The sequence below is a fragment of the Myotis lucifugus genome, unplaced genomic scaffold (genome assembly GCF_000147115.1).
Source record: "Myotis lucifugus unplaced genomic scaffold, Myoluc2.0 scaffold_138, whole genome shotgun sequence".
NCBI classification, from domain to species: Eukaryota; Metazoa; Chordata; class Mammalia; order Chiroptera; family Vespertilionidae; genus Myotis; species Myotis lucifugus.
In genome coordinates this window covers 1,184,632-1,212,050 of record NW_005871186.1, presented here as the reverse complement: position 1 = coordinate 1,212,050, position 27,419 = coordinate 1,184,632, and the positions used below count along the sequence as shown (strand labels likewise).

Below are 27,419 nucleotides of genomic sequence, written 5' to 3'. Positions count from 1 at the left end.
TATCTCTGTTACGGGGGCTAGTTCTGGGCCCAAGGTAAAGAACTTGCTTAAAGTCACATGATTACCTGATTATATCTAGAAATAGAACCCACAAAACATACAGAGTTAAGTTCATGGGATCCTGGAGGTTGGTCTCATGCTCAAATACCACCTTCCCAGTACACCACAGGATCTTATTAGGCAGTAATTCTTTTCACAGGGCCTCAGTTTTCCTTTCAGGAAAATGGGCACAAGGATGCACACCACTCACTAGGGGAAGACATCTGGACTGTGTCCCAAAGCCCAGAAGTTCCAAGGGGAAAAGGATGAATCCATCCTTGGGAAAATAAGGTGCCATGGTGACAGAAGCCTTGACAACTGGGAGCGGGGGCAGGTTGGGCTCAGAGGTGCCATTAGGCAGAGTCCTGAGGGAATGAGTGGAGGGGAGGAGAGCGCTTGGTCCCATCAGTTGTCAAGAGATTCACTCCCCAGTTTCAGTCACAAAAGACAAGGAGGCCAAAACCACAGGACCTCATGGCTCATGCCTGAGGGACCTCCCCACACATGCTGGCATGTTCTTCTACTTCTCCTGCTGAGAACTGCAGCTGGCAGATAGGGCACTGGATCCAGGACATGGGTGATGAGCTCTCTGAGGAGGACACCCACAGCACAGATGGCGATGAAGGTGGTGATGAGGAGGGAGAGGCTGGGTGAGGTGGGGAGGTCTCTCCACAAGTGGCAGCGTGCTGGGGGAGAATCTCAACACTGAAGGAGCCTAAGGGGGGAGGGAGAGAGGTAAGCAAAATTGGGGCTGCTCCTAGCACACCCCACGCAGCCTGTCAAAATGCAGCCGTTTTTGTAGGAACTGAATATTTTACATAGAGACACTATCCGATCATGAATCCACTCAACATTCATCAAGTGTCTACTATGTGCCTGACGTTGTGCTAGGAGCCCAGGCATTTAAACCCAGGCCCGTCCTTATGGACTGCGGTTAGAGGTAAGGCTAAGCTATGAGCACAAGTAGCTACGATACAAAGAAGGTGAGAAGTGCTAAGCCCAAGGGAATGGGAGAATGCTGCAGGAGCTCAGTTGGAAGAGATTATCTGAGAAGATTGGAGGAGCCTTGGCAAATAAGTAACATTTGAACTCAGAGAGTAAGTAGAATTTGGACACAGAGGAAAAAGGTATGAAGGATATTCTATGCCCTCTTTGGTAATTTTTTGGGGGCTTTATTTTTAAAGACATCTTCAAGTATTCTATTGGCTCCTAATGAGCAGAAACAATTAGAATGAGAAAAAAAATCCGATCGTGTTTTATATTGTTTTGTTCCATGTTTCTCCTCGAGGACATGGACCCTGTCCCTTCTGCAGCTTGGCCAACACAATGTGAGCAGATGCCTAATACAGGCTTATATGTAACTGCACAGCAGACAGAGGCTAGGAGTCCAAGTTCAAATGTGTCCTGGCAGCATTCCCAGATCCATCCCGCCCTCAGGGGATGCCTCGCAGTCCCTCAGCAACCGCCTGTGCCCAAACAGCTTACCTGCACAAATGGGGCACTTTCCACTCTCCTGGACACTGCTAGTTTGGGCCTGCAGTCGGTGGGGTTCTCTCCGCCCTGCCTTTGCTCTCCCCCTCCTGTTTGGTTGAGAGTTTGAGTTGGATAAAGGCCTGTGAGGAAAAATAGTTAAAGACCAGCTATTAGCAAAAGGCCATAAGGGCTGAAGGAACCTTACCTTAAATTAGGGTGAAAAAAAGGTAGACTAGTTGGTGTGGAGCCAGAAGCCCTGAGTTGGAGCCCTGGCTTTCCCACTGGATGAATCAGACTTGAGGGAAGTCATTTAACCTTTGAACCTCTGAGAACAGAGCTTCTATTACTGCCTTTAGGTTTATTATTTTTATGCATATCCCATAAAATTGATTCTTTTAAAGTATACTATTTGATGGTCTTAGGATAGTCACAAAGATGTATAACCACCACAACTATAGAAGTTCACATTTTTATCACTCCCCAAAGGAACTCTGAACCCTTTAGTAGCCACTCCCCACAGACTGTATATGTATGTATGTATTTATGTATGTATGTATATGTATATGCATATACACACACACACACACACACACAGAGGCCCGATGCACGAAATTCATGCCAGGGGCTTGGCCCTTGCAGCCCTGGCTTCATCTGGAAGGTCGTCCGGAAGGTTGTTTGGCTGTCTGGTCTAATTAGCATATTACTCCAGTACATCTTCTCTGGAGAAAAATCTATTCAGATCCTTTGTCTATTTTAAAAATTAGGTTCTTTTATTATTGAGTTGTAAGGGTTCCTTATATATTCTAGATACAAGTCCTTTTTCGAATGTATGATTTGGAAATATTTTCTCACATATTCTACGGGTTATCTTTTTATCTTCTTGAGTGTCTACTGAAGCAGAAAAAAATTTAAATTTTAATGAAGTCCAACAAGTACAGTGTACTCAGCTTCAAATTCTGGTTCACTACAGGCCTACTTCCTTGCTCAGCTCTAAGCCTGACAACATGTGGACAAGGACACCTTTTCTCTACTACCCTCCAGGTCCAGACCACGAGACCCTAACAAGTGGGGAAGGACAGGTGAAGGGCAGAAAGGTTTGGGGAGGTGACATGGGTCTTTCAGGTTGGCCTACTTACCTGCGGGCTTGCACTTTCTGTCTCTTCGTCTTGCCCACATCACTCTCTGAGTTTTGCTCCTCTGGTCTGGGCTCTGTGTGAGAAATGCTCATTTGGTCTAGCTCATTAACAAAAGGGCCTTCAGCCCTGGCCAGCACAGCTCAGTAGTTAGAACATCGGCCTGCACACCAGATGGTCTCAGGTTCAATTCCTAGTCAAGGGATCTAGAGCAGGTACCTGGGTTGCAGGTCTAATGTGTGGGAGGCAACCAATCCATGTGTCTGTCACATCAACGTTTCTCTCTCTCTCTCTCTCTCTTCCCTCGCCTCCCTTCTCCTCCATTCTCTCTAGAATCAATGAAAAAATAAACATTGTCACTCCTCCAGTGAGGATAAAAAAAATAAAAAACCAAAAGGGCTTTCACATATGATGTTCCTTCTTTTAAAAATATTCTTTCCATCCTCTTTTCCTGGCTAAGACTCTTTAAGTCTTAGAGGAAATGCGAATTCCTGTGAGGAAGTCTCCCTGGGTTCTCTAATCTGAATCTGGTCATCCTATCCTGCGTTGGCTTTGAAGCACTTATCACCGTTTTAAGCTTTAGGTTTCCTGTGTGACATGGACACGTGTCTCTCCATTAGGGTAGGAGCACTGCTGTTTTATTTACTGTGATACCCCTGGCACCTAGCACAGAGCCTTGCACAGAGATGTTCAATAAATGTGTCAAGTGAGTAATAACAAAACCCAGCAACAGCCATCTGTCTGGTTAGTCAGCACTTATGAGATACTGTATATAGCGTTTAATATGTTTCAAAGTGCTTTCACGGCTCCAGTGCCCAGCCTGTAGGGTACCCAAAGAAGTTTCGTTTCCTTCCATTCTCCATCTCTTAAAATAATAAAACACATCCTTCTTAATGTGGCAGGCAGCTTCTGGAGTGACTGCCGTTGATCCCTGCCTCCTGGTATTCATGCCTCCCCTAGAGTGTGGGCAGGACCTGGTAACTCGTTTGTAATGAACAGAATTTGGCAAAAGCGATGGGATGTCACTTCTGTGATTAGGTTACAAGACTGGCTTCTTAATTACTAGCACTCTCTTTCTTGCCCTCTACCTTGTTCCCTCTGGAGAAGCAAGCGGCCAGACTGTGAGATGCTCTGTGGAGGCCCTCATGGCAGAGGAACTGAGGGAAGCCTCAGCCCAACAGCCATGAGGGAATGTAGTGAGCGAGGGAGCAGATCCTCGCAGGTGAGCCTTGTGACACACCCAGAGCCAGGGACTGGTTAAGCCACACCTGGAATCCTAACCATGAGACACTATGAGATAATAAATATTGTGTTAAGCCATTAAATTTTGGGGGTAATTTGTTATGCAACAACAGATAACCAATGTATCCTATTTCTGCAATGAAATGATATATTGATTATTTCACTAATTTGTTCAGTTACTTGGAATGATAAACCATTTCCTTAAAAATTTTTTCCACCCAGTGAAGCAATGAGTGAACCCGAGGTTTTCAATGAGAACTCTACTTGTTTTCTCTCTCTCGCTATCTAGAATAGAAAGAGCTCTGGGGTTCACATTCCAGTTTTGCTGCTGATTAGCTGTGTGATTCAGAATACTCTACCTCTCTGAATCTCAGCTTCTTTTGTAAAGTGAGTACAACAGTATCTATTTCGTAAGTTTGTGGTGAACATCAAATGGATAAAGTTACTCTAAAATATTTAGTGCTTTCTTCCTCTGTGACAAAAGCACACTATTCCCCGACTCTGTTTCTCCAATAAGCTCCACAAACCATCACCCTGACTTAATTGTCCTTCTGAGATGATCACAGAACATTAACACTGCAAGAGGCCTAAATACTATTTGGTTTAATTCCTTCACTTTGAATATGAGGGAACTGAGGCCCAAAAGATAAGGATTCCTGATTCCTAGGCTAGTGCTCCTTCTTTCTTTTTCTTAAAATATGTTTTATTGATTTGAGAGAGAGAGAGAGAGAGAGGAAGGGAGAGGGAGAGAGAGAAGGAAACATTGATAGGCTGCCTCCTGCATGCTTCCTACTGGAGAATGAGCCCACAACCCAGGCATATGCCCTGACAGGGAATCAAACCAGTGACCTTTTGGTGCATGGGACTACGCTCAACCAATCTATATATATAAAAGCCCAAGCGACCGTCTGATCTTTCGACCAGTAGCTGTGACACACACTGACCACCAAGTTCAACACACAGGCATGGAAACATGGAACAAACTGATGAATCTCAGAGGGAAGGGGGGATGGGGGAGGGCGGGAAGAGATAAACCAAAGTTCTTAACATGCATACTAAAGGCTCAGTGCACAGATTCATGCACTGGTGGGGTCCCTCAGCCTGGCCTGTGGGGATCAGGCTGAAATTGGCAGTCTGACATCCCCCGAGGGGTCCCGGATTGTGAGAGGGTGCAGGCCAGGTCAATGGACCTCTAGTTTACTATATTTTGCTTTTCTTCTGGTAATAAGACACTGACAATTGTCTTTTCTCCCACATGAAGTCCCATTGGTGAGCCATCCCTGAAGAGCAGTGGTGGATTCAAGGAGAAAGGGATGGTGCTAGGGAGAACAAGGAGCCAAAGGCAGGTCCTGAGGCCTCACCTGCACTGTCTGGATGACTGGGACCTGGTCCTGCAGGGCTGTTTTTTGGGCTTGCCACACTGGCTGGAGATGCCCTGCGGGCAGCTGAAAGCACCATGCGGGCTGAACGCCCCAAAGTCCCCGGCTGCAGCTGCTCTAGGATATTCCTAAGGTCTGAAATTTCCTTGGTGCTCCTGCAGGGAAACAGAGTACTTGGTTTCACTCAGAACAGAGACTCTATTTTGCTCACCCAAGTCAGTGGCATCTAACCAAGAAAGCCAGTTTGATATGTAGATATAGGCCTGGAGTACGTGATTAATAGGGGGAACCCAGGTGGGGCTTGCGTGCTTGTGAGCAACCTGGTAGTTTTTCTTTCCCAGGAGAAAGAACTGAAAAGTGGCTGGGAGACCTCCGTTCTGGCAGCTACATACGTTTGGGGATCTGGGAAGAATGTCCTCCGGATAGAAGGATTAGCCATCCAGGGGCTGGGACTAGACTCCGAAGCATTAGAAGAGTCCTGAAAAGAAAATGGAGAAATAGGAAATACACACATTCACCACCAGGGGACGCTGCTATCTAGCGCCAAGTATACTCCCAAACCTGAGGACTTCAGCTTAGTGAGTGAATGTATCTGCTGTAACTTGTGCAGGGCACCTTTGCTTGTGTGTGCACACACTCTTCCAGCCCTGAGATGTGAGATGCGGTGATTTTGTATACTTTTTACCCCAATGCTAAGGGTTTTGTCATGATCCTAAAAGACCCAGATAAAAGAATACGAGCTGTTGGGAAAAAAAGGGCAAAGGGCTATGGGATCGATATCATGTGCAAACTTTTGAAAGCATATATATATTTACTTTACCAGGATTTTACTTTGTTTACTTTACCAGGATTTTTCTTTTTTCCTTACCATGTCTCATAAATTTTAGAGTGAATACTATACAGGGTAACTAGCTGGATGTGTAGAGATGGTTATTTAACTTTAACTCTACATGCGATCAATCATTAGGAAATGAGCTCTACAGCACAGGCTACGTGGAGCCAGGTGGCCTGGGTTCAAATCCACTCCAAGATTTATTTAACAGTGTGACCTGGGACATCCCACTAAACTTCTCTGGCTTCTGTTTTCCTTACTGGAAAATTGGTGATTATAAAAGACCCTATTCCACAGGATTAACAGCCCTTTTGCTTTCACTGTACCTTACCATTGGAATGATACTTTTTTTTAAAAAAAAGCCTATGGCACTTTAGAGGTCACAAATGTAAAACTGAGTGCCCTCAATTTGTTACCATGTATCAATCCTCTCTTGTAGAAATGTTTCAGGATCTCCTTTCCCTGTGGTCTCACTGAGGTACCTGAAACATGTTTCATTCTACCACTGACTTTCAGTGCCTTTCTGACATTATGGCCCTGGAGTTGCTGACTCCTTTCCTCCTTGATCCCACCTTGGTTCTAAAGGTGCAGAGTAATTTACTAGACGGGTGCTTTAACCAGCTAAGCCACAGAGCCAGCACAGGTACAGCGTAATTTAGATGGCCAAAATGGAAAAGACTCTATGAAGTCTTTATTTATCCTGTAATTAGGGAGATTATCTATCCTGGTTTGCCTGGGAAGTCATGCCTATTATGTCTGTTGCCTCAGTGTAATAATAATTATTATTTTAAAAATATATATATATATATATATTTTTAAATTTTTATTGATTTCAAAGAGGAAGGGAGAGGAAGAGAGAGATAGAAACATCAATGATGAGAAAGAATCATTGATTGGCTGCCTCCTGCACGCCCCCTACCGGGGACTGAGCCTGCAACCCAGGCATGTGCCCTTGAGTGGAATCGAACCCGGGACCCTTCAGTCTGCAGGCAGACGCTCTATCCACTGAGCCAAACCAGCCAGGGCTTTTAAAAATATTTTTATTGATTTCAGAGAGGAAGGGAGAGGGAGAGAGAGATTAAAAAAAACATCAATAATGCGAGAGAATCATTGGCCGGCTGCCTCCTGCACGCCCCACACTGGGGATTGAGCTCACAACCCGGGCATGTGCCCAGACCAGGAATTGAACCGTGACCTCCTGGTTCAAAGATCGATGCTCAACCACTGAGCCATGCCAGCTGGGCTCAGTATAATTATTAATAGCACTCTTTTTTGGTCTCAGTTTGGATGACAACTTTTATGATGACCCTATCTACAACTCCCCTCTGAAAGGTCATTTACATAATGAACACGTACTCTCAAAGCCTACTTTGTTCCAGCTGCCAGGAATGCATTATGAAACAAGACAAACAGGTTCCTAATCTCACAGAGCTTCCACTTGATATGGGGACCTGGCGAGCACACTGAACTGCTTCCACTGGCCTTTTGCATTTTTTATCCCTTTCCTCAATGGAAGAGTAAATCTCAGACCGAGCTTTCCTTGTCTCAGCTCTGTGGGTCTCTCCCATGGCTGTACAAGAGCATCTACTCCTCCTCTGTCTGCTCTAACTCGCTTTCCTCTTCCCAATGTCCAGTCTCTTCTTTTTCTCAGTAACCTCAACAGGAGTGACACTTGTGAGGTTCACTCCTGGGAACTGAAGTTCTTTTAGTTATGTCCAATGTTTGAAGTGTCTAAAAATCTACGGTGTGCATAGAAGTACTGTGGTGTAAATGATAGAAGGATCTGATTTCTGGTCTTTACTCTATTTTGACGTGCTGTGTGAATTTGAATATGTAAGTTTCCCTATCTGAGATGTAAAATGAGGTGGATAGGACTTGATGATCTCTAAGTATTTTCCCATCTCTAGAGTTTTATGATTCTAGCTTTGTGTGATTATATCTTCATATTTGTTTGTGAGTGAATTACAGTAGAGGGTACTGGCTTGGAAAGATAAATGGAGACATCATTGATAAGAAAGGAGGAGTCAGCCCTGGCCAGTGTTGCTTAGTGGTTGGAGCGTCTGCCTGGGCAGTGAGAGGTTGCGGGTTTGATTCCTGGCCAAGTGCCTAGGTTGCAGGTTTGATCTCAGCCCTGGTCAGGGCATGTGTTGGAGACAACCAATTGTCTCTCACATCGATGTTTCTCTCTCCCTCTTTCTCCCCCTTCCTCCCTCCCTTCTACTCTCTCTGAAAAGCAATGGGAAAAATATCCGTGGGTAAGGATAAACAAAAACAACAACAATAAAGGAAGAGTCAGAATAGGCTTAGGAAGAAAAAGAAAAATTAGAAAACTTGCTGAGAAAAGGGGAGATAAATTGATTAGATACTAATAGAGAGCCAGCAACCTATACATCTTCTATTAGGCGGCATACAGTTTATTGTACAGGGAGAGAAAGCAGGAGAACACATGAAATTGCGAAGCACATATGTATCTAAGAATAGGTAGGTGGGTTAGGGAACGACAATGACAGAGGGACTGTAGTGAGTCCTGGTTGTTTCGGGTGCTAGGAGGAAAAGTCTGATGAAAGCTAGAGTCCACAAGAACCCAGAAATAAAGTATAAGATTAAGTTTGAATTCCAAAAGAATTTATTAATGGCTAAATAACAAATGGCCCACCAGCTCTGTGTACACTATACTGAAGGCTCACTCACTTGAATCTTTCACATGTAAAAGGGAAGGTGTTCACTCCTACCTTTAAGAAAGTGTAGCGAGCCCATTTATGTTTGTATTTGAATGTATGTGTGTATAGGTGTGTGTATAACTCAATCAAGCACCAGCTTCCTGACCAGAAATGGAAAGGATGGGCGAATATTAAGTCCTTGCTCCACCAATGCACATACCTGGCTCAGCCCAGAGCTCACTGGGGCTGAGGGATCCACCACAGGGTCATCTAAGGCGTCCAGAGAGGAGCATACACGCAGGAAGGCCAGGCCAAAGGACTGATGACGTGTGAAGGGTTGGGAGCAAGTCAGGCGAAGTCGATCCCATGATTCACCTGAGGCTGGAGCCAGGAAGTCATCTCCAGGAAAAGAAAATGAGGGGGAGAGGAAACGAATGAATGGGAGGGAGAAAGGTCAATACCGAGGAGCGGAAAGAAAGGACAGGGACTATATAAACTCCAACAAAAGGAATAATGAAGGTCATCGGTAACTGACCCCTCAGGCCTTGGTGCTCAGGGTTTGGCAGTGCCAAGCTGGCCAGTCAGGGTCCCCTCAGACACCATCACTCCTCCCCGTCACAGGTCCGCACCATTCCCAGCATGGCTACATCCGCATTCTGCACTTCTCCAGGGACCTAACCAATGTCTCATTTTAACAGGAAGTATCTCTAGTGTTGAGGTCTGGGATGACCACTTGCTCATTGGATTAGATGATCTATATCTACCCTTCCTGGACCATGAGACCTCAGCCTCCCGCAAGCACTCCATGCCCTACGCACGCACTCACAGTGTCACACACCAGTACTACAAACCCTTCTCACCTTCAATTCCCAGCATTATCTATTAAGACCTCATCTCCTCCATCTTGTATGCCCCTCCCTTATCATTCTTCCTTCACATTACAAACATCTCTGATTTAAACACAGACAAATCCTAAGTCCCCAGAGGCCAGGAGTTCAGATCTTAATGTGGTGCCCAGTGAACGCAGAGATCTGCATAGAACAGAACTCAGGAAACACTTCAGGCTGCATAACTATAACTTTCATATAGTCTCCTATCACTTATGTAAACATTCATCCTACATTCACACTTACATTTATACAAACAAAAGCACACTAGTCACAAATGTGTGTTCTACATCAGGCTTTACGGAATCATGTTGAGTGTAAATATAAATCATAGCTCATAAATACCCCAAGGGATCATGTTTTCTCATCATGGAGAACTCACTGACAAACATACCGCATGGTTGTTCACTCATTCACTAATCCCTGTCCCCCCAACAGATAAAACTAACCCCTGCAGAGGTTCCCTCCCACAATATATGCCTACCAGCTCTTACAGCCCTCTACTGTACTGCAGCCTTTTCGCATAATCTGTCTCTCTCCCTGAGTCTCTCCCACTTCTGCCCTCCTTACCATCTTTAAACATGCGGACCCCTGAGCGGTTTTTCCCCTGCTTTGAATCAGCTAGGGACATTAGCATGGTTGCAGGGAGCAGGGTGACAAAAGGTCTGTCCAGGGACCAGGAAGATCGGCCCACGTCAATTTGCAGGAAAGCACAGCCGCAGTTACCTGGGGACAAAAGGTTGAGAGAAGGATAAGGGTTATAGGATGAAGGCTCCCCTGACTGTCCACAAGGGAATCAGGTGGGAGGAGGACATTTCTCCATTCCATAGCTAACTGGAAGCCCAGAAAGGCCAAGCAACACAATGAGCCAGTAACTGAAGTGAAACGAGACCTCAGCCCCACTGAATGACATTGTGAAGGTAGGTTCACCATGTTCCTCTCAGCCAGAAAGAAGCCTTCCCCTGACTGAAGACACCCGCTGTTTCCCTGTCCTCTGGCTCTGGCAGGCAGTGCCAAACTCTCGTCTCTCTTAAATCCTTGCTAGGGAGCCTGCCATCTCTCTGTCCCGAAAGAGCTGAGATCAATGGTCTTTGTCAGCTCTCTATTCCAGAGAATGCTAAGGCCAACCTTTTCAACCCATAAACTCCTATGAAGCCTTCCTGAATTAACCAGCACAGTTCATCCCCAGCATACTCTTGACATTGATATTAGGAAGAGTATAAATTCTATTTGTTGCATTTAATTATGTCAATATCCTAAGGTTTCACCCAGACCACTCAGATCAAAGCAGGGGAGGTCTGTTGCTTAATTCAGGGAGTGCCATTCCCATTCAATTCTCTGTGAATGAAATCCTTAGAGTTCTTGCCAACACCACATACCTGCCCCAAAGGCAAGGCCACATCTCCGCTTCACACCAGTTAAGGCTGATCAGCCAGCCCAAACTGAGGCATTTTGGTGGAGCATTTGGAGGGGAATGCCACTCCTATGTTCTCCCGCAGAGGCTCCTAGGCCCAGAGCACGCACTCACCCACATCGATGTAGCCAATGGGCACTGCCCTTTCCAGCTGCAGTTCTACTTTCAGTTGCCCACTCTTGTCCTGAGGGCAACTGAGCCAAGGTCCCCTCTGTCTGTCTGGGTTCAGCAAGTTCTCCACAGGATACTTGGGATCCTAAGTCAGAGAGAGGAGAGTATCAGGAACCTTCCTGAGCCCAAGGGAACAAAGGGTGCCCATGAATAAGGGGTTCCTAGACTCCCAAACCTTTCCAGGCACCCCGACATGACAGGAAAGGCACGAGACAGGAGTCCATAGGAACGTAGCATCACCTACCACGGGATTTACAGACACTGTTGACCTCTCTGTCATTTACCAGACCACCTCATGTAATCCTCAGAACAACTTTAGGTGGTTACTATTATTGCTTCATAGACAACAGATCAATAAACTGAAGCTTGGGTTCAGAAATTTACCCAAGGCCAAAGGCCGAATAACCAATCTGAGTCAGAACTCCAAGGTTTCTGAATCCAGAGCTCTTAACCACCACACTATAGTATTTTTTACTATAACTGACAATCTAACTACTGAACAAAACTGGCTAGAGGGAAAGGCAAAGATTTGTATCTAAGTTTACAACTTATGGTTAGAAATAAAGTGATTCATTCAAAGGCTGCAATAGCAATACTAAGATAGACATTTTCAGTTCTAACCCAAAGTCAGATATTTTTTGGTGGGTAGGCCTTGAGCAAACTACTTACTCTCTTTGAATCTAAATTTCTTCATCATAAGTAAAGTGGAAAGACTAGATTCATGGTCGTCAATCTTGTTTTTTGTTTTAGCAATAAAACCCTTCCTTTTAACTGAAGTCTTATACCAAAGTGTGTGTGTGTGTTTTCAACAAATAAAAAGCACACCTCTGGTTAAAGTATAGTTTGGGGGCCTAGAGATATACTTGTCCCTTCTCCCTTCAACTTCTAGAAGTGGGTCCCCACAGAGTACAGTTGAAAACCACAATATTAGAAGATAGCCAGCCCGGTGGGCATGGCTCAGTGGTTGAGCACTGACCTATGAACCAGGAGGTCACAGTTTGATTCCCAATTGGGGCACATGCTCATGCCCGGGTTGCGGGCTCAATCCCCAGTGTGGGGCGTGCAGGAGGCAGCCAATCAATGACTCTCTGTCATCATTGATGTTTCTTTCTCTTTCCCTCTCCCTTCTTCTCTGAAATCAATATATATATTTTTTATTTTTAAAAAGAAGATAGCCCTAACCGGTTTGGCTCAGTGGCTAGAGCGTCGGCCTGCGGACTGAAGGGTCCCAGGTTTGATTCCGGTCAAGGGCATGTACCTTGGTTGCGGGCACATCCCCAGTAGGGGGTGTGCAGGAGGCAGCTGATCAATGTTTCTCTCTCATCGATGTTTCTAACTCTCTATCCCTCTCCCTTCCTCTCTGTAAAAAATCAATAAAATATACCTAAAAAAAAAAAAAAAAAAGAAGATAGGTAATGCTCTCTTGAGGAGTCCTAGCCGGCTTGGCTCAGTGGATAGAACATCAGCCTGTGAACTCAAGGGCCCCATGTTTGATTCTGGTCAAGGGCATATGCTGTGGTTGCGGGCTCCATCCCCAGTAGGGGGCGTGCAAGAGGCAGCCAATCAGTGATTCTCTCTCTAGCATGTTATAAGGCTGACAATGTGAAGAAAACTATTTAGGCAGACCATATAAGGTAAGCAGGATAAAGGTAACTTTCATTCTATTTCACTTAGAATAGGAGTTGATACAGTAGTTCCTAAAGACACTCTAAGGGTCTTTCTGAAATGTGTAGAGATGCCTATGACTGTCATAATGACCAGGAAGTATTATGTCATTAGGGTCGAGAGGCCCTGGAGGCTAAATACTCCACCATGCAGATGATATTGCTGTAAAATGCAGGCTTATCTGACCCAAAATGTCAACAGCACCCCTTGAGAAAGACTAGGATAACAGAAGGGGAAGAGCAGGGAGGATGGGTAAATGGATAGGGAAATGACAGTAGAGGAAAGGGAGGGAAGTCCTTAATCAACACAGTGGATTGGTGCTGGGTCCTGGCATCTAGCTGTAATCAGGATACTCGGGATTTCCTGAAAGTGGACTTTTAGGGAGAAGGCCGAGATCACCTTTGCTGATGGCGCTGATATCCTCACAGGTCAGGGATGACCTTGAGTGTCCTGGTCTGCTCTCAATGCCAGAGTGACTAAACTTCCCTTCTGGGAACCCTGGTACAGGGTTCCTGTAGCTTGCCAGTTCCCTCCAGACTAAGGGTGGAATCTGAGGTGGTTTCTTTCTTTACCTTGAATTCCTGGGAACACTTTCTTTTATGTGTCCGGCATTGCTCTGGGAACAACCTGAGGGCGAAAGCTATGTTCCCCCACTTCCACTCTGGACTCCCACAGAAGGGACAAGGTGTCTCCTATTAGATTGTGTGTTTCCTGAAAGTGGAGCCAAGTCCTCTATTTTTTTTTCCCCACTCTGTTCAGTCACCAAGTAAAAAACCATGCCTGCTAATTAATATACCTGAGAGGAAAATGATACCACGTGGCTAATCTTCACAGGAGCCATGGTAGGCCCCGCAGCTGTCAAAAATGCTTTTTCCTGAGATTTCTTCTGTCACCACTTTGGCACTGTCTACATATTGGTCCTGTCAGCTTCCAGAAGGGAAAGAATACTACTCCTGAAGAAGAGAACAAAGGAAAAATAAACTAGCCATGGCTGTTTCTCTGGTAACAGTAGTTATTTGCAGCAGTCAGACTGTACAGATTACCATGACTACCATGATGGGGGGCAGGGACCAGATCTGCACCAACTGATCAGATTCCAACAAACGGAAACAACTGGACTGCAACCACAGGGCAACAGAGCAGCAAGTACAAAAGATAGATTGATATGTTAACGTTGGATTTTTATGTAGGTGAGCTCCCAAGGGCATGGATTGTGCCTTAAATCATTCATCTTTATATCCCTAGAGTCTGGCACATAGTAAAGATGTGCAACAAATGTTCAACTAAATATATGATGCAATTGTCTTTTAGTTGTTGTTTTCTTCCCATAAAATGCATCTTCCTAATTTAGCTTTGCATTAAGTCACTTAGAAATCTTCAATGGCTTGCCGATATATGTGAATCCCTTGCTACATGGTAGGTACTTAATAAATATTAGTTCAGCTTGGCCCCTCAACATCTACAATGTAGATCTCTACATTTCCTGCTTCATCTCCTATTCCTTTCATCTGAGGATTTTCTTTATTTAATCTTAAAAGTTCATATGGGTATTTGTACTTTTGTCTTTTGCTAAACTTTTTATGGAAAATGTTTAATGTATGCAAAAACATACATATTAGTATAATGCTCTCTCATGCATCCATCACCTAGCTGCAACAATTCCTTGGCCAGAGGTGTTTTAAAGTTGTCTGAGAGTCTATAGGTGGATCGCTCTCCAAATATTTATCCCCTGCCCTTTTAACTCATGTTTGTTGCCCAACTGGCCCCTGAATATAGGTCCACGACCCGCTATACTCCTGGCCACAGTGGTCTTCTTGTCTCCTTCCCACCAAATATTTTTCTCACCTCCAAGATTTTGCTCATGCTATAACCTCTGCTTGGAATGCTCTTTCTCTTTCCCACTTGTCAAATGGAATGTATCTCTGATGCTCAAATGTCACCTCCATGCTGCCCAACCAGCTCTAGGTGACAACTCCATCCTCTCAATTCTGCATTACAATTATCTGAATATATGTCTTATGTCCCTTGACCAATTGTAAGCTCTTGGAGGACAGGGTTCACATCTGATCCACTTCTATATCCTCAATGTAAGAGGAAGAAACTTACAGTTACAGATTAGCAAATATCTGTTAAATTAATGACCATAAAAATTGAGCTCCAAAGGGCCAGTAGTCATGGAATGCTCAGAGTGGGGTAGTAACCAACTCTTAGCGAAGGGCATCTAAAGGTTAAGCATTCCTCAGAGGTCACATTCAATATGGTGCCAAGGCTTCAAAAAGAGAAGAATGCAAGATGAGTCCTGAGTTAGCTTTCTAGGCCTCCAGATTAATTAGAGCTGATTATTCCCATAATAGGGACTCACTGTACATTCAACAAATTTTCCTATTCTATGCTAGATATTGGAAATATAAAAATAAGTAAGATATGATCTCTGTTTTGGAGAAAATTCCAAGTATACATTTATGATTTGATGTGAAAATGCAATCATTTCTCATAACCAACATACTGATGTCTGACCTAGCCAGCCCCCAAACTAACTACACTGTAGGCTTAGAGACCCTGAAGCTGTCAATGTTGGATATTTCATTTAGTTAATATTTTAGGGGCTTTCTGGTAGATACCAGGTTATGTACTAGGTGCTGCATACACAGAGGTGAATAAGGCATATACAGTCTTTTTCATGAAGATCACTGTCTATCTAATTGCCTGTAGTTATCCAAGGATTAAGTACTTTCTAGCCTCCTTGCCCCAGCATTTGCGCTGTTGCTCTTGTTTTGTTTTGGTCAATGGCTTGTTTACTCTGTCTCCCCACTAATTAGTGAACTCTTTGAGGATATGGATTTTTGGCATGTTCATCATCTCCCACACCTCAGAGAGGTGCTGAAACACAAATAACCACTGAAAAGAATAATTAATAAGTCAATATAATTCAAATCAGAATTTCAGCAGAAGTTTCTGGCAAACATGACAATCTCATTAATCAATAAAGGGCCACAAGTTGATAAGACAATTCTAGAAAGAAAGATTAAAGGAGTTGAACCCCACTTCTTAATACGTATTATCTATAGAAACAAGCATGTAGATACCAGAAACAGACTCATATACGTAAATGGGAATTTGCAACCTGTTCAGTTGATTGTAAGAGAGCAGAATCATGATTCTGTCTGATAAAAGATGAACTAATAAATGGTCTCTAGAAAACTGGTTCACCATGTGAAGAAAAATAAAAGAAGATCGCTATCTTGTAACATATTTGAAAAATTATACTCAAATGGATCAAAGATAGAAACATTAAAAATACTTTAAGGTAACACACACAAACAAGGCTGAAATACAAATGACTGACTAAAAGAAGATATTTGCAATACATAAACTTGGATAGTATTAGAATATATATTTTTAAGTACTACAAATCAGTAAGAAAAGGGCAAGCAGTTCAATAGAAAACTGGAGAAAAGATATAAACATACAATTCACTTAAGATGAAATCTGAATGACCAAAAACCGATATTAACAAATCTTGGCTTCCCTAGTAATAAAGAAATTGCAAATATCTGTCCTCTAAGACTGAAAAAAAAATTGAATGTTTACAATATAAAGGATTGGCAATATTGTGGGGAAATAGGCCCTCATAAACACCTCCAGCACATCTTAATTCTGATAAGCTACATTTCCAGTATTTAACTTATTTGAACAGTGCAGCTCTAGAGGGACTCACATGTGCACAAAAAGACACATACAATGTTTTTAATAGCAAAAATCATAAAACTCTAGTGAATAAGTGAAATGTTATATATCATGCAATTGAATACTATTTGACAGTCAAAAGGAATACTTAGATGTAAATATACAGAAACATGGACAGACCTCAAAAAATTGAGTGAAAGAATTACAAATGATACACAGAAAATAGCACTTACGTTCATTAAAAAAGTTAAACAATACAATACTTATAGTCTGTACATACACTTTTTTAAAAAATGGACTGAGAGAATATACAGCTAATTATACTAGTTGCTTTTGGGGAGGGTGAAAGAGTAATGGGTCTGCCGAAACCGGTTTGGCTCAGTGGATAGAGCGTCGGCCTGCGGACTGAAAGGTCCCAGGTTCGATTCCGGTCAAGGGCATGTACCTGGGTTGCGGGCACATCCCCAGTAGGAGATGTGCAAGAGGCAGCTGATCGATGTTTCTCTCTCATCAATGTTTCTGACTATCTCGTTCCCTTCCTCTCTGTAAAAAATCAATAAAGTATATTTAAAAAAAAAAAGAGTAATGGGTCTGAGAGTAGAAGACAGATAAGTTCAACTTTTATCTGTATTATTTTATCTTTTATTTTTTAAAAAATATATTTTATTGATTTTTTACAGAGAAGAAGGGAGAGGGATAGAGAGTTAGAAACATCCATGAGAGAGAAACATCGATCAGCTGCCTCCTGCACACCCCCTACTGGGGATGTGCCTGCAACCAAGGTACATGCCCTTGACCAGAATCGAACCTGGGACCCTTCAGTCCATAGGCCCATGCTCTATCCACTGAGCCAAAGCCGTCAGGGCTTATTTTATCTTTTTAAAAAGTATATTTTTATTGATTTCAGAGAGGAAGGGAGAGGGAAAGAGATAGAAACATCAATAATGAGAGAATCATTGATTAGCTGCGTCCTGCACGCCCCACACTGGGGATCAAGCCCACAACCCTGGCATGTGCCCTTAATAGGAATGGAACCTGGGACCCCTCGACCCAGGTCGAGGCTCTATCCACTGAGCAAAACCGGCCAGGGCTAAAATATATTTTTATTCATTTCAGAGAGGAAGGGAGAGGGAGAGAGAGATAAAAACATCAATGATGAAAGAAAATCATAGATAGGCTGCCTCCTGCACGCCCAACTGGGGATCAAGCCCATCAACGGGCATATGCCCTAAACAGAATCCAACAGTGACCTCCTGGTTCATAGGTCAATGCTAACTCACTGAACTACACTAGCTGGGCTTGTTTTATCTTTTTTAAACAGGAGGAAGCAAATAGATCATAATGTCAATAGTCAACGTGGGGTAAAGGTATAGATATAATATTCTCTGTATTAAGTTTCACATAGTAAAAATAATTCCCATTTTCAGAAAAAAAAATTCCCATTTTAAGTAAATAAGATGCCTGTAGCAGATGGTCAAAATATTATCCTGTAACTTCCTGACAGCCCCAAATAGTTGACTGGCATTCTAGTCTTGTGAGCCCACAGGTCATCCTAGCTCTATTCATGGGACAGGTGCAGTCGGGATGCCCAGGGGGCGTGAGCAGGAGCTGCAGGCTTGTGAGGTGTCGGGTCCGGGTGGACAAATAACAGGTTTTTGGAAACGAATTACAATACTAAGCTATAAGTTGAGGTGCAGCACAGTGAATATGATGTATAAGAAGGGGGGAAAGGTAGGTGCTGCAGACGCAGGATGTGGCGTAGGAAAGAGTACCTAGAAGTGTGACGTGGATCCGAAGACTTGAGACCCGAAGAAGCAGTTTGGGGGCCGTGCAGGTGCTGCAAGGCTCTTCAATTTCTACAGCCTAAGCCGCTCGGCTACTTCCACGGCTCCTCGGAACGCGCTGTTCTGGCGACCCCTCCTCCTTTCGGCCACTACCCTTCCATCATCAACCCCCAACACCCTTCACCGGGGCAATGAACCTTAAAGAGCTACCGTAGCCTGAGATCGTGGACCACAAACACATTCTCCCGCCAATTCGGCCCTTTGACCTCCGCCTTCTGACCCAGAGAGCTACTCTTCCGCCTCCCGAAGTCCGGGAATTCGTTCTGGAGCCTCAAAAAGCCGTTCTTTCTGAAAAATGACTCCCTCGGAGGCAAGAAGTCATGTGCCGTGAACAATAAGATGTGTTAAATATATTCTCATTCACTACAAATCTCTGGTCCAGAGCCGAATTGAAACTTCCGGGTCAGGTTCAATGCATTCTGGGAAATGTAGTTCTTAGCCTCCACGCCGCACTCTTTGGAGCCTAGAGTGAGGGAGCGTCGCGAAAGTTGACGGTTTATGGACCCTTCTTTTTCGTTCTCCAAAGGGGGGAATTGTTGAAATATTTGCCCTGAAAATAATACAAGCTCAGGTACTCATTTTCCAAGAACGCTCCCCCGCCCAGGCTTGGAAATGCGAGGGAACCGTTCCTCCTTGACCTTTAAGTGAGTATCAGGTAGATGGTCTCTTAGTCCCTGTCAGGTCGCGGCCTGTCTCGATGCCCCGCCCCCTCTGCCGGAGCCTACGCCTCTGATTGGCTAGGAGCCCTTGAGCGGCGGAAGCAGCTGGCTCGCGGGCGGACGGGGGAGGGGGAGACCTGTGAAGATGGCGGCAGTGGTAGAGCTAGAGGTTGGACGAGGTGCTGCCGGGGAACGGGAGCTGGATGAGGTAAGAGTTGAGAGTCCAGGAGAGACTCAGCCTAAAACTGAAAGGAGGAGTGTGGTGGTATCGGGAATAATTCATTTCCTAGGATAGACGGGACCCGGAGAGGGAAGGAGCTCACTGGGAGGCGGATGCGCGGAGAGGGAAATCAGAGGTACCCTGAATCGGGGACGCTAAGGCGGTCTTGGGGGGAGAAGACCTCATGGGTAGAGATGGAGGACAGGGAGAGAAGCCAGATGGATAGGGGTGTAATATTCGAGATGATTAGCTGGGGGCCGGCCCTAGGTTAGAACTGAAGGGTGGAGGCGGTAGCTTGAGTCGGAGGGGCGTGGATTTCTGCAGGGGAAGCTTGGCTTCACCTGTGGAAAAGACTGACCAGGTTTCAGGTGGGGGTTGGGGATGCGGTCCGGGGAAGGGTGCTAATCTCCTAATAGTATAGCTTTGAGTTATTTAACGTAAGAGCTATTTAATTTATCCTTACAGTCCAGGAGTTTGTACATAGTGTAGGCACAGGAAAGTTTGGGTCAACTAATGAACGAATGGATGAATGAGTAATTGCCTACCAGAATGTATCCATTCACTCATTTAACAAACATTAAGTATCACCTTTGTGCCTAGTCCTGGGCCAAGTGACAGGGCCACAAGGGGTCCTCCCACGGCGGAGCCCACAGCCTCGTGGTGGGAGACACCCAAGGAGACGAGTCACTGCGTCAGATACACTGTGATTGTGGCGCTGAGAAGAGGGGACCGATTCAGTTTGGGCTGAGCCTTAAGGGATAAATGATCTCTATCTCCACCTCCTAGAGCAGTGGTTCTCAACCTTCTGGCCCTTTAAATACAGTTCCTCATATTGTGACCCAACCATAAAATTATTTTTGTTGCTACTTCCTAACTGTAATGTTGCTACTGTTATGGATCGTAATGTAAATATCTGATATGCAGGATGGTCTTAGGCGACCCCCGTGAAAGGGTCGTTCGACCGCCAAAGGGGTCGCGACCCACAGGTTGAGAACCGCTGCCCTAGAGACTTGTGAGTTCTATTGAGGACGAGCGCTGTGAGGGTCTCTTTTACGTAGCTAATAGACACTTAACACCTGTTGTCTTCAATGACCAGCGGCCCTTGAGGGAATCACGAGGAGGAAGGAGATACTGAGTTTGAAGGGAATGAAGGGACAGTGCTAAGAAGCAGAGAGAGAAGGTGAGAAAGGAAACGGAGGAGGTTCTGAGGCCCGAGATGCATTCATAGCTAGGAGTGCTTGTCGTCTTGCACCTGACAGCATGTGAACAGCACTGAGGAATCGGAGGGAGGGAACTGACGGTCAGAAATGGAACCAGTGGGATGTCTGGGGGATCAGGATCTCCGAGGCCCCGGCCACGTTTTGGGTGGTGGGGCTGGTGGGGAGGATTGAGGATGAGGCCCAGAGGAAGGGAGTAGAAGTGGACTTGAGAAGCAGACTGTTGCTTGGGGGCGGGGTGACTTGAAGGTTTTGGCTTCTCTGATTGGGGATCACTAAGGTTGGGGTGGAGGCTGAAAAAACGGACAGGTGGTCAGAACAGGAGTTGGTTTTTAAAGCAGGTTTTAGTACCATACTTCCCAATTGCTAGAGACCAAAGGTGCTTGGATACCACTTGGTTGGTGGGGTGGTTGTGGAATGACCTCCAAGGCCTGTTCCAGCCTTAAGTTTCTGTGATTACAGTTGGCTGCAGTTCACAGATGTACTTGAAAGTGCTTTGAAAAAGGTAAATACTGTATTGAAGTTATTACATACGGTTTGTTAGTCGTGGGCTCTCCTTTGAGGGAGCCTGATTTCAGTTACACATATCAGGGTGTTTGATGTGAGACTTTTTTTTTTTTATCTTTGCTTCTTGACTTTTCTTCCCTATTTGTTTTTAGAACTTAAGAGCTTCTAGTGGCATAATATACTTCCAGAGTGTCATGTCCAGAGGTCAATTTTATGTGTAACCATAGGCATTCATCTCACAAACTTCTGTTACCTGTTACTAAGAAAGAATATAATTTGTTGTCTGGAAATTCTGTAGGGACTGATTCTGTCCATTTCTTTGTGTTTTTAAGAAAGTAACTCTGAGGAGCAGGAACAGTCAGTCTTACCTTCAAGCTCCAAACAAAGTCCCTCCAAAACAGGGGTCTGGTCTGGGGGAACCTTAGTTTGTGTGTGAATTTCTACTAATGTCTCCCCCGTTAGTTCTTAACAGCCTTAACTAGTGAAAGAAGGTGAAACCCATCCTTCAATTAGTAATTATGGGGATCTGATAAGCCAGTGGTTCTCAACCTTGGCTGCACATTAGAATCACCTGGGAATCTTTAAAATCCTGATTTCTGGGCCTCATCCTCCAGAAATTCTGTTTCTTTGTTACTAATGTTGTGGCCTCACCCCATAACAAAGAAACAGAATTTCCGGAGGATGAGGCCCAGAAATCAGGATTTTAAAAAGATTCCCAGGTGATTCTAATGTGCAGCCAAGGTTGAGAACCACTGTGTTATGCACTGTGAAGTCACAGATGAGTAAGCCAGGATCTTTATCAGTTTACCGTGTAGTGAAGAGACATGCAAATAGCTCCTTACAATACAAGATAATTGCTATAATGGAAGTGTGTAACAAATTTACCAGGTAGTGGGGCACAAGAGACAAGCACTTGAGTGAGCTACGGGGAATCTTTATGGTAGAGATATGTTTACAGAAAAGCAATGATTTGATGTGGCATCAGAGTTGCCTTCCTTTAGCACTTTCTGCTTGTTAGGGACTGTAAAAGAGTAATGGATAGCCTAGCAAAAATTCCGTTGGTACTCTGTCACTCCTTTGGAAAGATTTCGCGTGCTGTGGTTCGTTCTTTAGAATGTAGTACCCATGTTTTTTCAGTATCAGGTGCCCTTAGTATGATAAATAGTCTGGATCAGCAGTCATCAGTTCATTCACAATCCTTTCCTCTTTTTTTCATTATTACCTTCTCTAATAGTTGAGGTAATCTGGGCTTTGCTAACTGCTTCTCCTGTTTTAGAGAGGTGGATAGACAAGAGGGCTTAAGAAAAGAGCTACCAATAAAAAAGGTTACTGCTTGTTGAGTCCTTACCATAAACCAGCTCCTGTTTAAAGCCCTTTACTTTCATTATCTCATTTATTACGAGCAGTAGCCCTTTGAGTTAGATGTTGTTAACCATACTTTATAAGTGAGAAGACTGAGGCTAGAGAGGGTGAGTAACTTTCCTAGAATCCCAGTTTGTGAGTGGGGAAGTGCAGATGCCAACTCAGGTCTGCCAGTGCTATTCGTACTGAACTTAGCCCATGAGACACTGAGCACCTTGATCCATTTCTTTCTCCATGATTGTGCTCTGGGGGTAGGTACTTTAAAACTGTATGGTCTCAATTATATGTGAAAATTGATATAGTATATTTCAGTGATTCCCAAAGTGGGCGCTACCGCCCCCTGGTGGGTGCTGCAGCGATCCAGGGGGGCGGTGATGGCCACAGGTGCATTTGTTTTAACTTTTTTTGTATTACCTTTCTATTCTGAGTTCAATAAATAGTTTCATAATTTCAAACTTCAATGTTTCTAATTTACACCTTTCTTTACTATATTTTACGAAAAAGGTAGAAACATTAGTACATATATCTTTCTGTTTAATTGCTATTAAAATTTAAAAAAAATTAATTTTCGGGGGCGCTGAGTAATATTTTTTCTGGAAAGGGGGCGGTAGGCCAAATAAGTTTGGGAACCACTGGTATATTTGGTAAGTGACTTATTTAAAAGAACATTTTGAGTCTCACTTTTGTGAGGTAAGTTATATTAGTATTCCCTGTTTATGATCAAGGAAGTTGAGATTCAGAATATTTGAGATATACCAGTGGTCTTGCAGCTACTAAGTGGTATAAGCTTTAAACCCATTTTTATAGATTCCAAAGTGTTTTCCCTCAGTTTAAAAAACTAAACTGCAGACTCATCTTACTAAAGTAAAACTGCTTCTGTTTTTATATACAAAAGTCCTATCATCAAAACGAAGCAGCATTTCATTCCTGAGAGGCTCAAGTGGAGGCTAACAAAAGTAATATTGGTTTTCTATACAGGTCCTTTAATTTACGGATAATCTGATTCTGTTGAACCCCTGGTCATGAGGAGTGATTAGCCCGGTGGTGGTTAGGGAGATGAGAAATGGGTCTAGCCAGCTCAGGCTGGGTATTAAACAGGCTGTGATGAGTGGCAAAGCTCAATTCTTTCTCTCAACTTGAGCATGTTAATAGGATAAAGCTTGGGTGATGGCTGGGAGGTCCAGAAGCAGACCTACTCTTGGAGCCAGTGAGTTCCTCCTGGAAGGAGTAGCTGGCCAACTCCTGAAAGGAATTGGAGGCATCATCTTGGCACAGAGAGAGCTGGCTTGGAAGCTAAGGTAGAAAAGCACTTCAACATCCAGTCAGGGCCAGCCCATCCACCTGACCAGTGCCTGCGAATTCTGGATGTGTCCACTCTCGGTGCTTGTTCATTTGCCAAAATGATGTGATATGCAGATCAGTGAGTGGTTTCCAGCTCAAGTTCAAAGCAAGTAGCCCAGCCTATAACTAACTTAAGGTATTATTGCCTCAAGTAATTTATCTCTCCTGGGCCCTGTTTTATTCTTGCTAAAAGAGGAGATTGGGCCCTAGTTGGCTTGGCTTAGTGGATAGAGTGTCAGCCTGCGGACTGAAGGGTTCCAGGTTTGATTCTAGCCAAGGGCACATGCCTGGGTTTCGGCTCAATCCCCAGTGGGGGGTGTGCAGGAGGCAGCCGATCAATGATTCTCTCTCATCATTGATGTTTCTATCTCTCCTCTCTTCCTCTCTGAAATCAATAAATAAATATATATTTTTTTTAAAAGGAGATTGGGCTAGATTGGTGGTTTTTAGACCTTTATTTAGTCATGAAACCCTTTATTCAGATACAATCTTTGAAACCTTATGGTCCTTTATGGGACTCAGAATGCCAAGGGTGTCTCAAGGAGCTTTCTCTTAACTGCCTGCTGATTAGGTAACCCTACTTTATGTTCCTTCAGACCCCCTCTACTTCCCCTAGCCTAGCCCTACCAAGCACGATTTTATTTTATTTATTAAAATATATTTTATTGATTTTTTTACAGAGAGGAAGGGAGAGGGATAGAGAGAAACATCGATGAAAGAGAAACATCAGCCCTAGCCGGATTGGCTCAGTGGATAGAGCGTCGGCCTGCGGACTGAAGGGTCACAGGTTCGATTCTGGCCAAGGGCACGTGCCTGGGTTGCAGGCTCGATCCCCAGTAGGGGGCATGCAGGAGGCAGCTGATCAATGATTCTCTCTCATCATTGATGTTTTTCTCTCTCTCCCTCTTCCTTCCTCTCTGAAATCAATAAAAATATATTAAAAAAAAGAAAAAAAAAAGAAAGAGAAACATCAATCAGCTGCCTCCTGCACACTCCCCACTGGGGACATGCCCGAAACCAAGACACATGCCCTTGACTGGAACCGAACCTGGGACCTTTCAATCCGTAGACCGACGCTCTATCCACTGAGCCAAACCAGTTAGGGCCCAAGCATGATCTTAATTGTCTGTCTCACCCACTAGACTTTAGCTACATGACAGAAAGCAGAGTCCAAGTCTATCTTGCTCATTGTTGTAGTCTCTTCACTCACCATGGTGCTTGGCATACATCAGTCACCTGACAAGTGTTTGATAATTATTATTTTTGAGTAGTAATAGTAATAGGTACCATTTAGCAAATGTTTGTGATACACCAGTTAGCAAATGTTTGTGATACACCAGTTCCTTTGCTCAGTAATACATGCTTTTTGATTGAATGCTTACAGCATTCCTATTTGAAATGAACTGTTGGACTAAATCATGTCTACAGGTCTTTGTTAGTGCTGTCCTGTCTGCTGGAATGACTTTTTTCCCCCCTCTGTGCCCTTCCAAATCCCACCGGTACTTTAAGGTTCTAGCCCAAGGCTCTCTCAGTTTCTAGAACTATTCTGATCTATATTGATTTCTTCTTTCCCTGCTTTTTATCATTTTTTGTGTGTTCATTTATTAATTTATCACACTTTTCTCAGTACCTGCTGTGTGCCAGGCACTGTGCTATGCTTAATAATACCAAGATGGATGAGGAGTTCACAAACTAGCATAGGTAGATAAACAAAATTGTGCTGTGACAAGTGGGTACATCAAGGAGAAAATGGCAATCTATGCATATCTCCTCTTCCCAGCTAGATTGGTAAACCCCAGCAGGCAGGCTGTGGAAATTCCCATCCTTTCTTCTTTAAGTAGTAATCACTGTTTTGTTGTTTTGTTTTTTCTCTTGTGGGTCTCTCCCTCTAGACATTTGATACGTGTTTTTTGTTTCCAGGGGTTTTCTTCTCTAGGGATTATCTGTGAAAGCCAAAATCTTATTGAGGGATTGAGGCATGTGTGACTGAAATTTAATCTTGGTTATCTTACCATTTATTTTTGAATTTTTTAAAGGCATGTAAAATGAGTAGTAGCATGGTGTAGTGGGGGGGAAAACTAGAGTAGTAAACAGTAGACCTAGGTTCTAGACTAGGAGTAGCAGGTCTGTGCATAAGTGTTTTATATGCATATTAATACCACAACCTTACAAGACAGGTACTATTATGGTTATCCCCATTCTACAGATGTGGAAACAGGCATAGAATATTTAACTTGTTTAATATCATACAACCACGTGACAGAGCTGGGGTTTAAATCTAAGACTACTCTAGCACCTGTGCTCTTAAGCACTCTGGGCAATATGACTGGCTTTATCCTTTCCATATTGTCCACTAGACATTTTGTGTAAGTGTGGGACTTCATTTACAGAGGTGATTTGACTGGGGTCATGCTGTCTGTTTCTCCCTTAAGACTAGATTCTCTTTGAAAGTCCTATCCATACCTATATTCCTTGTTCTTGGCATAGGGTATGATTCAGTAAATGTGTGAAGATACAAACTCATGAAGGATTCCAATCTCCCTGTACCTCAGTTCTTCATCTGTAAAATAATAGGTTTGGATTAGATGACCTTCTAGAGCACAGCTTTGAAAGTCCTGGATTCTAGTGTCTAACTCTGCCTTGTGTTTCCTACAATTCCTCTCAGGTACTCAGTAAATACTAGTGAATGACTGGACAAATGAAGGTATAATTATTGTTAACAATCTGTGCTAATAATATTGGATGAGAGAAGAAAAATGGTGATAGGAAAGTTCTAGACAAAAAGGCCTACATATGACCTGGAATTCCATAACCTTTGACTTTTAAAAAAAATCCTCACCCAAGGTTCTGTTTTTATTAATTTTAGAAAGAGGAATGGGGAGAGAGAGAGAAACATTGATTGGTTGCCTTCCATACGGGCCCCAAACAGGGATCAAACTTGCAACCTTTTAGTGTATGGGACAAAGCTTGAACGAACTGAACCCATCCGGCCAGAACCATAACCTTTGACTTCTTATGTGATCAGAATCTCATACTCTGGCACACACCTGTTGTACAGACAGTCTTTCCTGTTTGGTTTCCCATTACACTTCCCATCCTCAGCTCACTCTTGCTTCTTAAGTCACTTTTTTTTTTTTGACTATGAGGGAACATTTATTAAAGCTGGGGATGCAAAACAAGAAAGGTCTTAGCATAGAAGAAACAACAGGAGAGGCCGAGGCTGGGCTGCCATAGCTCTCTGGGAAGTCAGAGTAAAGGGGGCCTTGGGATCAGGTTCAGGGGTTAGCCTTGGATGAGCTGCTGCTGCCCATTGCTCCCCTGGTTGCAAGCCTCATGGGGTCCTTTAGGGTTTAGGATAGGCATGCCTGGGGGGGAGGGGGAAGAAGCGGGCTAAGGGAACGGATGGGGTTGCTCCCCAGAGGGAGAGCACATACTGGGCCCTTTGTCTTGAGGCTTTATATCTTTCTCACAGGCTGGAATCTTAGGGGAAATCTCAGGGGAGAGTTTCAGCAGAATATTCATCAGTTTTCTAGATGTGCTCCTCAGGGCTATGGTCTCCACCAATTGGTCAGTGTCAGGGCAGGGGCTAGTGAGCCATTGTAGCTGGTCCTGGTGTCACCCACCTGGTTTTGCAGCTTTTCTGGGTCTGGAGCTGAAATACAACTGAGGCCTAGATGTTATTTCTAG

The 27,419-nt window shown here is 44.0% G+C and overlaps 2 protein-coding genes across 8 annotated transcripts in view; one reads left to right on the top strand and one right to left on the bottom strand.

The window, feature by feature from the left end:
- Window positions 1-452: 452 nt before the first annotated feature.
- LOC102419841 (short transient receptor potential channel 2-like) lies at window positions 453-18,903 on the bottom strand. Its single transcript, XM_014460708.2, has 10 exons — window positions 18,355-18,903; window positions 13,692-13,848; window positions 11,174-11,315; window positions 10,216-10,371; window positions 8,979-9,157; window positions 5,659-5,744; window positions 5,249-5,421; window positions 2,649-2,721; window positions 1,525-1,652; window positions 453-754 (listed from the first exon to the last, which is right to left on the bottom strand). The coding sequence occupies exons 2-10, from the start codon at window positions 13,734-13,736 to the stop codon at window positions 519-521; spliced, it is 1,218 nt and encodes a 405-aa protein (XP_014316194.1). The 5' UTR covers window positions 13,737-13,848; window positions 18,355-18,903; the 3' UTR covers window positions 453-518.
- The window catches only part of RNF121 (ring finger protein 121), a 63,365-nt gene continuing 54,837 nt past the window's right edge, over window positions 18,892-27,419 (top strand). For 4 of the 7 annotated variants that reach the window (XM_023758728.1, XM_014460711.2, XM_006094502.3 and 1 more), the window contains exon 1: window positions 19,206-19,293. In XM_023758728.1, the coding sequence (XP_023614496.1) occupies window positions 19,231-19,293 (63 nt within the window). In that variant the 5' untranslated portion in view covers window positions 19,206-19,230. Of the gene's footprint in view, window positions 19,294-27,419 lie in introns of all 7 variants that reach the window. The other 3 variants (XM_006094501.3, XM_006094503.3, XM_014460710.2) reach the window with 2 other exon arrangements.